The 11203-nt window shown below is 53.0% G+C and overlaps 6 protein-coding genes and 1 pseudogene across 6 annotated transcripts; 5 read left to right on the top strand and 2 right to left on the bottom strand.

Annotated features, from left to right (window-relative positions):
* Positions 1–1326: 1326 nt before the first annotated feature.
* On the top strand, positions 1327–1893 carry ACA1_337280 (uncharacterized protein; the record flags this gene model as incomplete). The annotated part of the gene is made up of 1 exon (XM_004347660.1): positions 1327–1893. One exon carries the CDS (start codon positions 1327–1329, stop codon positions 1891–1893), a length of 567 nt encoding a protein of 188 aa, XP_004347710.1.
* A 157-nt stretch (positions 1894–2050) lies between these two features.
* Positions 2051–3524, bottom strand: ACA1_337290 (serpin (serine proteinase inhibitor) superfamily protein; the record flags this gene model as incomplete). The annotated part of the gene is made up of 5 exons (XM_004347661.1): positions 2051–2282; positions 2351–2562; positions 2634–2919; positions 2998–3203; positions 3279–3524. The coding sequence occupies 5 exons, from the start codon at positions 3522–3524 to the stop codon at positions 2051–2053; spliced, it is 1182 nt and encodes a 393-aa protein (XP_004347711.1).
* Positions 3525–4311: 787 nt separating this feature from the next.
* On the top strand, positions 4312–5069 carry ACA1_337300 (uncharacterized protein; the record flags this gene model as incomplete). The annotated part of the gene is made up of 3 exons (XM_004347662.1): positions 4312–4528; positions 4582–4745; positions 4773–5069. 3 exons carry the CDS (start codon positions 4312–4314, stop codon positions 5067–5069), a joined length of 678 nt encoding a protein of 225 aa, XP_004347712.1.
* A 532-nt stretch (positions 5070–5601) lies between these two features.
* On the top strand, positions 5602–5967 carry ACA1_337310 (uncharacterized protein; the record flags this gene model as incomplete). The annotated part of the gene is made up of 1 exon (XM_004347663.1): positions 5602–5967. The coding sequence occupies one exon, from the start codon at positions 5602–5604 to the stop codon at positions 5965–5967; it is 366 nt and encodes a 121-aa protein (XP_004347713.1).
* A 319-nt stretch (positions 5968–6286) lies between these two features.
* Positions 6287–7138, top strand: ACA1_337320 (pol polyprotein; the record flags this gene model as incomplete). Its single annotated transcript, XM_004347664.1, has 4 exons — positions 6287–6497; positions 6572–6639; positions 6748–6868; positions 6987–7138. The coding sequence occupies 4 exons, from the start codon at positions 6287–6289 to the stop codon at positions 7136–7138; spliced, it is 552 nt and encodes a 183-aa protein (XP_004347714.1).
* Positions 7139–7439: 301 nt separating this feature from the next.
* Positions 7440–7619, bottom strand: ACA1_337330 (uncharacterized protein; the record flags this gene model as incomplete). The annotated part of the gene is made up of 2 exons (XM_004347665.1): positions 7440–7580; positions 7602–7619. The coding sequence occupies 2 exons, from the start codon at positions 7617–7619 to the stop codon at positions 7440–7442; spliced, it is 159 nt and encodes a 52-aa protein (XP_004347715.1).
* Positions 7620–7790: 171 nt separating this feature from the next.
* Positions 7791–8722, top strand: ACA1_337340 (annotated as a pseudogene).
* The last annotated feature ends 2481 nt before the right edge of the window (positions 8723–11203 follow it).

The following is an 11203-nucleotide window of genomic DNA, read 5'->3' on the forward strand; positions in this document are numbered from 1 at the left end:
ATCCTACAAATACATGGGTGTGTGGCTTAATCTAGACATGGCCTGGAACAACCAAATGGTATACCTCAAAAATAAAGTGACCAAATACCAGGCACTCCTCTGGCACAAGCATCTGAGCATGAACAACAAGATCATGATGTGCAACATGGTTACCAACGCCTATGTGGGTTATAGCATGAGTGTCATATGGTACCCCATGGAGTTCCTGCACACACTGCAGAACACTACCCTCACCACCCTCCAGCAATCCATGCACCCATGCACAGAGAAATTTCAGTGCTGCCTGGCTGTGGCCAAGGAATTTTAACCTTGTAGTGCTGGCTAACAGAACACAGCTAACAGACAGAGAGATGCTGTTCTTACATTCTGTTAGCACTCATACAAAAGAAAAGAGACAAGAAAACCAATTAGCACTTTGTCTTCACACCAATGAGGTACCAATTGGGAGTGAACTCAGCAGTTGGTAGGGCATTGACCACTCACCCTGGCAGTGGTATGAACCAAGTGTTCACAAAACAGGGTCAGTGACTCTTTTTCACTAACTATCTGGCAGCATGTACAGATTGTCAGGGCTGTAACACCAGCATCTGCACACCCTCCAGAAACAGATTGGTGTCATCAGTACACTTCGGCCAGTTTGGTGCCCCTAATCTGAGAAATGTGAACGGAAAATGTGTGGATAATGCAAGAAAAGACCTTAAAAATGCACATATTTCGGCGAAATTGCAATCCGACGCGCGTCGGATGGGAAATCTGTACATAAAAAGGGATTCTGCCTTTGTCATTTCTTCTTCAATAGCATCCTCCACTTCTGTACATTTTCTGAAAATGATACCCAAGCTTTCCTTGATTTGTACACCAACCTCATGAAAAACAGCAAAATGGTGGCCTTTTTTGTACAGATAGTTGATTTTTGTGCTAAGCAAAAAGGGTCACTGACCCTTTTTCATGAACACTTGGTTTATGGCTTATCACACATCTCTGGTTTCCCTTGGCATTCTTGTAGAAAAGGAGGGCGTTGACACCTTTGCTGAATGCCTCATTGGGTTTGCCACCATCAAGGGCATCTTCTTCTAGTGGCACTCATCAGCATGAACGCAGGCCTCATGTGCCAGTACATCAAGTTTGTCACAGACCATCTGCTCATGGCACTTGGATGTGAGAAGCACTACAATGCCACTAACCCCTTCCCCTGGATGGAGCTGATCTCACTTGAGGGCCAATGTGCAAGTACACTAAGTTGGGCGTTAAGGCTTCTTCCAATACTGATTCCACTGTGTGTGTTCACAATGGACGAAGAGTTTTAACCCCTTGGTTCTCAAATAAATGCAAAAGCGCCTTGTCGAGCAGAAGGCCGGCCGGAGCGGCGGCAAGGAGGAAGTGCCGCTGAGTGATGCAGGCTCCGCCGCGCCTGCTGCCGCGCCAGTTGCCGTTGCGACCAGCGAGACCATAGAGAAGAACCGCTCGTGGGGCGAAGCCGAACTCAAGCTGGGCGCCCAGGCCGCCGGAAGTCGACGAAGCTTCCTGCGTTCGAACTCGACCAACTTCGTGCGCGTGGCGCCCGCGACTGCAGCCGCCAGCGAGCCGTGCGTTGTCGTCGGCAGCGAGCGGAGGGAAGCGTCTTCGACGCCGTCTTCGCCGATTACCGAGGCGCAGCCAGAGACGCCGCGCTCGGCGTTTGTAAAGTCCAAGCCCTCTTCGTGGTCGGCCACATCACCACCGCCACAGCAACAGGGCACGCCGACGCCGATGCCGACGGCCTGGGCCACGGCGTCCAAGCGCAGCCTCGGCGAGCGCGGTGCAGAGCGAAAGGGCACGGTGTCCTTCTTCGCCACGCGCACCACCGACGCGGCGCTGTGTGACCAGACTCCCTCTGCCCACCCTCAGACGTGAGAGCCAGATGGCCGACGATGCCATCGTGTAAGACCAAACGATTGAGTCTCCTGATCGACGCATAACTGTACTTTTACGCACAGCTCGGAGCTGAAGAATGAAGAACGATGCAAAGAGCGAAGAACGAAGAACAAAGTCTTGCTCGTGTGTGCGCTGCCTACAGCGTAGTGGGCTGAACAACCTGGCCCACTAAGACGGGGCAGTGAAACTGCGCGTGGTAGAGCACAAACACGAACGGCCTGTCCACAACGAAGCGCAGGGCCGCAGGCAGGCTGAATGTGTCGCCCGAGGCTACCGCAGCTGGCGGCACATCATGGATGTTGATGCCGGCTTCGTCGACCATGAGGCGCGCCTTGTGTACCACCTTGCCCATGTGCAGCAGCGACCTCCTAAGGGATAGATGGGGGGCCACGTGAGTCATGCGTTGAGTTCCAATGCAACGAAGAGGCGAGCGTACTCGGGGTCGGCTGACTGGTCTTGCGCGGTGATGCGGGTGAAGTCGGCGCTCTCCTGGGCGAACGGCACGGCGACGCCGATCGACTTGAGCACCTGCGAGAGCTCCTGCTCGATGGACACCTGGAACTTGGGCAGCTGCAGTTCGACCCACTTGCGCCGATACTCGACAAGCTGCTTGTACTGCTCCGGCAGTCTGATCAGCGAGGCTCGCACCTGTCGCGCGTCCACTCGGTGAGACACCATGCTCGCGAAGTGACACTCCCGCCCAAGCCAAGCGTACGTACCGCAGCTAGGCCATCGGCTGAGTTGACGTGGGGCAGCAGGACGAGCAGGCGCAGCAGGGAGTTCTCGTGGGGAAGGCTCACCATCGCGTGGTGCTCAAAGGTGCCGTGCGCAACCGACGCAGACGGGTGGCACATCATCTGGACGTCCTCCGCCTTGGAGACGTCGTCGCTCCCGAGCTGGTGGAAGGGCGCGGCCTTGGTGTTCTCTCTGGGGAACTTGTTCTCCCACTCGCCCTTGAACCAAGCGCCGTTGATCACCGCCAAGCCGTTGGTCTCGGTGAACGCGCTGTCAAAGAGGAGGGTCGTGTTGCATGTTAGCGTGTGACAATGGTACACCAGGCTTGGACGTGGAGCGGAGTCATACCGAGGGGGCTCGCGCGGTCGGTTGATCTTGGCCAGGAATGCGCTGAGCTCCACCTGCTCCCGGTCAAGTGCGGCACAGTTGGCGGCCCAGGCCCTGGCAGCGAGGCCGGCGAGACCCGCGGTGAACGCGGGGTCGAGCGGCAGCGTGGTGTCCACCCACAATTTGTTCTCCAGCGACAACGCAGCCTTCTCGGAGTGCTTGATGTCCTATATGAAGAAGAACAATAGAGCTCGGAGTTAAAAGGGACCACTTCTTGCAACGAAGAGAGATAGTGGACGTACAGCGACCAGATCCTTCATGGCAGAGACCACTTGCTCCCGGTCCAGCTCGGAGCTAAAACCCATGGCCGTTAGGAGCTGGTTTGCGGTCTCGCCGGCAGCGCTGCCCGACAGAACGAGGGCCAGCGCCAGCTGGACGCCGAGCGGAGAGATAAGAGCGTTCTTGTCTCCATCGAGCAGAGAGATAAGGTTGGTCGCGAGTTTGCAACCGGCAGAGATGGTCATGGTGGTGTGATCGACGACTTCCATTGAGTGCTGGGTGTTAAGAATGAGGTGAGTGTGAGTGAGAGTGTCCTTTACGGCGGAGACCGGGGCTTTTTATCCCACACTTCTGCCACTTCTGCCCACTATATCTGTCGGGCACCCCGAGAGAACCTTTCTTGGCGTGGAGGCGAAAGCCAATGGGGGTTTTATCGTCGAACATTTACTTTTTTCTCTACCATTGGGAGTGAGATGCGGACTCGTGCCCGCGTCCCGCTCCTCCAAAACGCGTCGATACCGTTCTCCCTTTGTTCCCACTTCCCTATCTCCGACCCCTTTATCTAGATCCGAGTTTGTGTTGGTCAATGGCTATTTTATATATACACACCTCTTCTACCTATTCCTTGGCCTAGTACATATACGTCCCGAACCTCACGCGCACCGCGTGTCACTTTGGCGACAACGGCTAGCGTATGTCCGTACGGTTGGCCAAGAAAACTAAGAAGGTCGGACGGCGAGAGCGAGGCGTCCGGCGAGAGCGACTCGGGAGAGGAGGAGCCGGCGGACGATCTCAAGGGCAAAGGACCTAGCCCCGGCGCTTGTACGTGTTGAGCAGAGCGTGCTTGTGTGGTGAGAGAGAGACGAGAGACAACTGAGTTGTTGTCTCCGTGGCCCATTTATTGGTGAGGTGTGTCCGGAGTTACATTTCTCAACGGACACACATTGTGATGTTGATGGTGGTTTTTGTCGCGACTTCCTTGGCGTTTGATCACTTGAGGAACATGTGCTTTTGTCATGTGCGCTCCTCAACAGTACGACTCCACCCGCACCCAATATGGAGGGGTTTAGTGGCCTGTCTGTGTCCAGTGGCCCAGAGGCAGCGGAGGGCCAGGACGCCCTTGTGGCTCTAGTGGAGCTGCTCAATTCTGGAGTGGTGTTGCCTGGCGTGCTCAGTGAGTGGGCTGTGATGAAGGCGGTGACCAAGGGCGGTGGCAAGCCAGCGCTGTGGAGCAAGCCCAAGGTGCTGTTCAAACAACTGCTGACCTTCTTGGGTGTGGATGGCGAGGACTTCTATGTGTGGAAGGACCAGCTGCTCATCATGCAGGTCATGGCTACGACGACAGTGAGTTTGCCCCTGTTGTGGCCTATGCCCTGGCTGGCGTGGCTATGAAGTGGATGAGTGTGCAGCTGGCTGCCACTATGCGTAGTGCTGTGGCCCTGCTCAGTGGGCTTGAGCGGTGGTATGGCCTGCCGACTGTGGAGGCCCTTGTGTGTTGTGTTAGGGCATGCCATCAGGAGAAAGGGGAGTGTGCCAGTGATTTTTGGCTGTGCATTGGCAAGGAGGTGGCGCGCCTTCGTAGTAAGGCCAACTCCCTCGTCGACCTGAATGAGCTCTGGCACAGCAGCCTGCGCCAGGACCTCCACAACTACATAGACCTCTTTCCACTGGTCAAGTACAAGGTGCTCTGCAACCAGCTCAACCACTACAAGTCCAACAAGATCACACAACAGGCTGCAGCCGTTGTGGCAGCCGTGCCCATGGGTCCGTCATTGGCCAAGCAGCTTGCCACACTCACAGAGGCTGTGGTGTGACTCACAGCTGAGTGAGTGGCGCCATCAGGACGGCCACCCTTGTTGTGCTGGCACTGCTGGCAGGCGGGCCACCGTAGGGCAGAATGCCTGCAGCTGCATGGGGTGGGGGTGCTGTCTGGTCCAACTTCGATGGTGGCCGACAGTGCGGTGGCATGTGCATGATGGCACACAGGCAGTGGTGCATTTTGTGGTTGTCTGTGGCCAGATACCTATGCTGATAGGCAACAACGCCCTCCACCGCCTGGGTGGGCTGAGGGTGGACTATGCTGGGTGGGCTGTTGAGATCAGAGGTGCCAGGGTGCTGTTCAAGTTGCTGACCCTGATCTACTTGGTGGACACTGTCTAAGAGGTCACCCTCCTGCCCATGACTGTTGCCCTGGTGGAGTGTTGAGTGGGTGGCTGGCTGCTGAGTGTGTCACTGATTGACAATGATGTGTTAGTGTCAGCTGTCAACCCCACCATGCTGTTAGACCCCACTTCAGGGCTAGCAACTGCATGAGGCTTGACCATGGCATGGAAGGCAGAAGATGGGATGCACATGTGGGTGCACATATTGAACCTGACCAAGGCCATGGCCAACCTCTGGATGGGCACACAGGTCAGTGTAGTGGAACCCATTGCAGAGCCTGTTGTCATCCTGGTGTTTGACATGGAGGAAGTGGGGCCAGTGCCTGAATGGTTTGAGTGGGAGCCAATGCCTGTGACCAATGAAGCTAGCTTGGGTCTCAGCACCATGGAGGCTGATGAGCTGGTAGGATGGGCTGACACAGACCTCTCCCACACCCAGAAGGAACAGCTGCACAGCCTCCTACTGAAGAATGGGGACCTCTTCAGCGTCAAGCTGACACCAGGGCAGGCTCTCATGATCCCCCATGAGATCAACACACAGGGGCACTGACCAATCAAGCACCATCCCTATCAGTCATCATTCAAGGAGTGCAAGGTCCTCAAGTCAGAGGTGGAGTGCATGCACCATGCTGGTGTCATGCAAGAATCCAACAGCCCCTGGTCGTTCCCTGTTGTGCTTGTGATCAAGAACGACAGATCATGGCGGTTCTGTGTGGACTACTGAGACCTCAACTGCATCACAAAGCATGACACATACCCACTTCCACTCATTGACAAGCTCCTTGATTGAGTGGGCAGCTCTGTGTACAGGTCCAGCATGGACCTCAGGCTACTGGCAAGTCACCCTCCACAAGGAGGACAAGGAGAAGATGGCCTTTTCAGTCAGCAGCAGACTCTACAAGTTCAATGTCATGCCCTTTGGGCTGACCAACACGCCAGCCTTATTCCAGTGGAACATGGAGGCACTACTCAGGGGCCTCACATGGTCATGCTGCCTCATGTACATAGACAATATCGTCATCTACTCACAGTCCTGGCCCACCTACAGGCCATCATTGACCATCTCCAGTAGGGACAGATGTACCTGAAGCCAAGCAAGTGCGTTTTCTTCTGACAGGAATTGCCATTCCTCAGGTACCTCCTGACAAAGGAAGGCCTCAAGCCAGACCCCACCAAAGTCGCCACTGTCAAGGACACACAGCCACCACAGTCAGCTCAGGAGGTGCGCTGCTTCCTCAGACTGGCCAACTACTATTGACAATTCATTGAGGGATTCACTGAGCCACTCCACCGCCTCACAGGCAAGTGAGTAGTCTTCTACTGGGGACAGGCGCACCAGGAGGCCTTTGAGACACTCAAGCAGCACCTCACTGCTGCGCCTGTCATCACAACTGCAACAAGACTGGCCCTTTACACTGCACATGGACGCCTTGGCACACGCCATTGGCGTGGTACTCACCCAACCAGACAACAACAGGCACAAGTGTGTCATTGCCTACAGGAGTTGAGTGACGGCCATCCTGAAAGCCACTGAGCATTGATATTCCCTGATGCACTGTGAGTGCCTAGTGGTGTTTGAGTGGGTGAAGGCGTACCAACACTATCTCCATGGCCATCACTTCACTGTGGTCACTGACCACAACCCACTTGTGTGGATAAGCACCCAGCATGACCCCCAACTCGCCCAGTGGGCTCTCACACTGCAAGAGCACAATTTCTAAGTCCAATACCAACCAGGACTACACCACACAAACACCAACACCATGACACATGGACCCATCAACAACAGCAAGGCCCACAAGGAGCAGCCAGACCTAGTGGTGGCAGTGATGAGGGGATCAAAGGACCCCTCCAGTCACACACACTACAGTCAGGAGGAAGGAGTGGTCAGGTGGTCTAGCTGTCATACAGACCATCAACACAGACCAGTCAAACACAGAGCCAGCAGGCCAACCAGCCACAAACACAACACCACACATCACAGCAAGACCAACATTGTCACAGCAGGAGGACCTAGCAGCATCAGGTGAGGAAATGCCAGCTGAAGAAGGGGGCCTGGGCTGGATAGCGCTGGCTGAACAGGAGGACCACATCAAGCAAGAGGACCCCAAGGCCATGGAGGACACCAAGCACAAGGAGCTCTCCATCAACAACATCCAATGGCTGCAGAGGGAGGACCCTGACCTGCAACTGCTCATTCATTACCTCAAGCGGCAGGAGCTGCCTGACAACCCAAAGCTGAGCCAGCACATCATCCTCAAAGCTGGACAGATGGACCTTGACAAAGACAGCCTCCTGTGACATTTCTGGTGGACATGGTGAGGAGACTGGTGCACTGACACCTGCTGCCAGCTTGTGGTGCCCACAGCCCTCATGGAGACAGTGATGATGGCCATGCATGATGACCTACTGGCTGGACACTTCAGAGAAAAGAGGATGATTGAGTGGGCCAAACAACACTACTGGTGGTGTGGGATGTTCTCCCAGATTGAGAGATAACCAATGGCTGGCTTGCCACTGGTATTGACTGGAGTAGCCCCAGTGTTCGACCTTTGGGATTGTTTCACTGTTGGCAGGTCAGGCAGGTGGCTACCCATCTGGTTGATCTGGGACCACTACCCCAATCACACCACAGGAACAAGCACATTCTTGTGTTTGTAGACTACCTCACCAAGTGGCTGGAGGCCTATGTGCTACCCAATGCCATGGCTGAGGTGGCCTGTGTCTACGTTGAGCAGATCATCTGCTGGCACAGGGCACCTGAGGCACTACTATCTGACCACAGCAAGCAGTTCCTCAGTGAGATTGTGTGTTATGTGAATGAGTTTCTGCAAGTGTGCAAGGTCAACATGACACCCTACCACCCCCAGACAGACAGACTGGTCAAGCAGTTCAACAGCACACTCAAGAACCTGCTGGCCAAGTTCAGAAACAACCACCAGGATAACTGGGACAACCTCCTGCCATATGTGCTCTCTGCATACCAGACCAGCACTCACAAGGCCACAGGGGACACACCATTCTATCTACTCTACAGCCACTACCCCTACCTACCCATCAATATCACAAGCCACACAATCAAGAGCAGATCAGCCACAACACCTGAGTGACACAGGAGTGAGCTGGTGAATCAACTACATGATGCTCACGCCTACGCACATGTGAACCAAGAGTGGGTGCAGCAATCAGATCAAAGGGCATTTGACTTCCAACAAGAGCAGAGCCACTACCACGCTGGGGACAAGGTGTGGCTCCAGGCAGCCCACCTCCCTTGTGGCAAGATGGCCAAGCTTGCACATATGTAGAAAGGCCCCTACCAAGTAAGTGAGGCGAGGGGGCAGCTGGTGTTGGCCCTCCAGCATGTCAACAACCTGCATGACCAACAAGTAGTCAGTGTCTGACGTGTCAAGCTGTGCCAACTAGATGAGGGCCTAGCTGACTTCATGCAATGGCTATGAGATCAACAGGCCAGAGACACAGATGATGGTGAAGACATTGAGATTGAGGCCATCCTCAATGACTGACCTTGAGGAGAGTGTGGGTGGCAGTTCCTTGTCTGATATGCAGGGCACATGGCCTGGTACAACACATGGGTCAATGAAGAGGATCTACAGGATGATGAGCTACTTCCCTGCTACCTACATGAAAAACTCAAGGATGCCTCTACTGAGGTGTTGTTGCACATGCCTTGACAGAAATTGAAATGTCACTGACACAACAAGCCTGATTAGTATGGGAGGAGTGAGATGCAGACTCATGCCCACATCCCACTCCTCCTATACGTGTCAATACTGTTCTCCCTTTGTTCCCACTTCCCTATCTCCAACCCCTTTATCTAGATCCAAGTTTGTGTTGGTCAATGGCTATTTTATATATACACACCTCTTCTACCTATTCCTTGGCCTCCTAGTACATATACATCCCAAACCTCACATGCACCATGTGTCAGGAGTGTTTTGTGTTTACTAACACTCTCCCCAGCTCTGTGACATTTGCAGCCCCAGTGGCACATGAAAGAGAGCAAGAATGATCATCCTCTTTGTGTGAATGTGAGAGGGAAGTGCCAGCACCAGCAGCAAGAACAGCAAGGTGAGAATCCTGTAACATGGTGGCGAGTGAGATCATGATGTGCAAGGAAGAGGAAGGCAATGCAAGACTTGCCACCCCACATGTTGTGTGTGTGTGGCAGGCCACATAACATCACAGCTTTCAGCAAGAACTGAACATACCCACAGACCATCCGTGAAAGTGTGATGCAGATGAATTGAAGTACTTGATCAGAGTGTTGCCTGGGTGAGGATGAGTGTGTCTGCCAATGCTGTGTGTGACAAGACGTCACACTGCACACACATCAACCTAACATGTTGATCTGTAACTGGCTTGAACTGAGAGCCTATGGTGATGATCATGTAGTCCTGAATCTGAGCAGCACCTACATGTGCTGCAAGACCATTGCTGTGGGGCGATGGCCAGCTTGGCTGATGTACCCAAGAACTGCCATAAGCATTGGTTTTATTCTTCTGTGGACAACATCACCTTACATATTGTCTAGATAGGCTTGTACTTGAGGAGAGGAAGTTACCAGTGAGGGTAAGGTTATGTTCTAACCAACACACTACACAATAGATTGATCTTTTCATCAGTTGCTACTTGTTGTGCCACCATAGGAACACAAGAGCTGCCTCATCTTATGGATTGTTACAAGGTTGAGGGTGGCCATGTGGTAGACAGGGCTGTAACTGCTGTGGCTGAGGTGGTGGCAAAAGACTTGAAGGTGAGGGTAGAGAGGGTGATGGTGCTCTTTGGCTTTCTCAATGTTGAAGCAGGCAAGTTGAGAGGTATGGGTAATTTCCTTTTTGTCCAGTTGATGTCACTTCAACCTTGCTGTTTGTGTTTGGCTCCACACCCCCACTTTTGTTTCATTTGTGCCCCACACCTGTTTCACATTCTTGAGTGAGGACAAAAAAGGAATGAGACATCACTGTTGCCACCACTTTACTTTTTGACAATTGTTGTCAAATCTTGTAAACTGTTACTTTTTTTGTTAAAAACCTAAAGTTGTTGCTGCTCACATGAGTTACCATCATTACAATGTGGGAAACATGATCATGATGCAGATGATGAATGTCACCCAGAGAGGGAGTGAGACCAGTGAGACCATCAGAGGATGAGGCCATGCAGGTGGGGGTGTGTGCATGTGCATAAGCAGTTATCCATGAGGAAGGAGCTTTGTTGAGATGACTCTTTGAACAAAAGGAATAGAGGAGCTACAAGAGAAGACAAGAGAAGAGATGAGAGAGAGTGTGTGCACTGTACAGTTCACCATGATGCTATGATGATTTGGAAGGCATCTTTTATTCCCCAGAGTCCAGGTATTTTTTGACAATATCATTTGCCTTAGCTCAAGATATGCACACCACTTATCTGTTGATAGGTGTGAAAAGTGCAAAGCAAACAGAAAGGACATACTGTTCCACTCACAGTGGGTCTGTCCATGAGCCTGGGTCTTGATGAGGAGATTGGCTTCAGTGACTTCCTCAGGGGTATGCACGCCTCTCTGCTCTCTTGTCTTTGCTGTCATGGTGAAATCTGCACTTGTAGCACCAAGGCCAGTCCTGTGGCTGAGTCCCTGGAGTAACACTTCATCTTCCATTCATGTCACATAGAGCAAAGATGTTGAGGAAAAGAATGAGAGTTTAACATACATAGGCTGAAGATATTTGCACATTTGTTCTGGTTCATTAGGATAGTGCTTGGAAATGTGGTGGACTAGTGCAGAATAGGTG

Source organism: Acanthamoeba castellanii (genome assembly GCF_000313135.1).
Source record: "Acanthamoeba castellanii str. Neff unplaced genomic scaffold scf7180000084598, whole genome shotgun sequence".
Lineage (NCBI taxonomy): Eukaryota > Discosea > Longamoebia > Acanthamoebidae > Acanthamoeba > Acanthamoeba castellanii.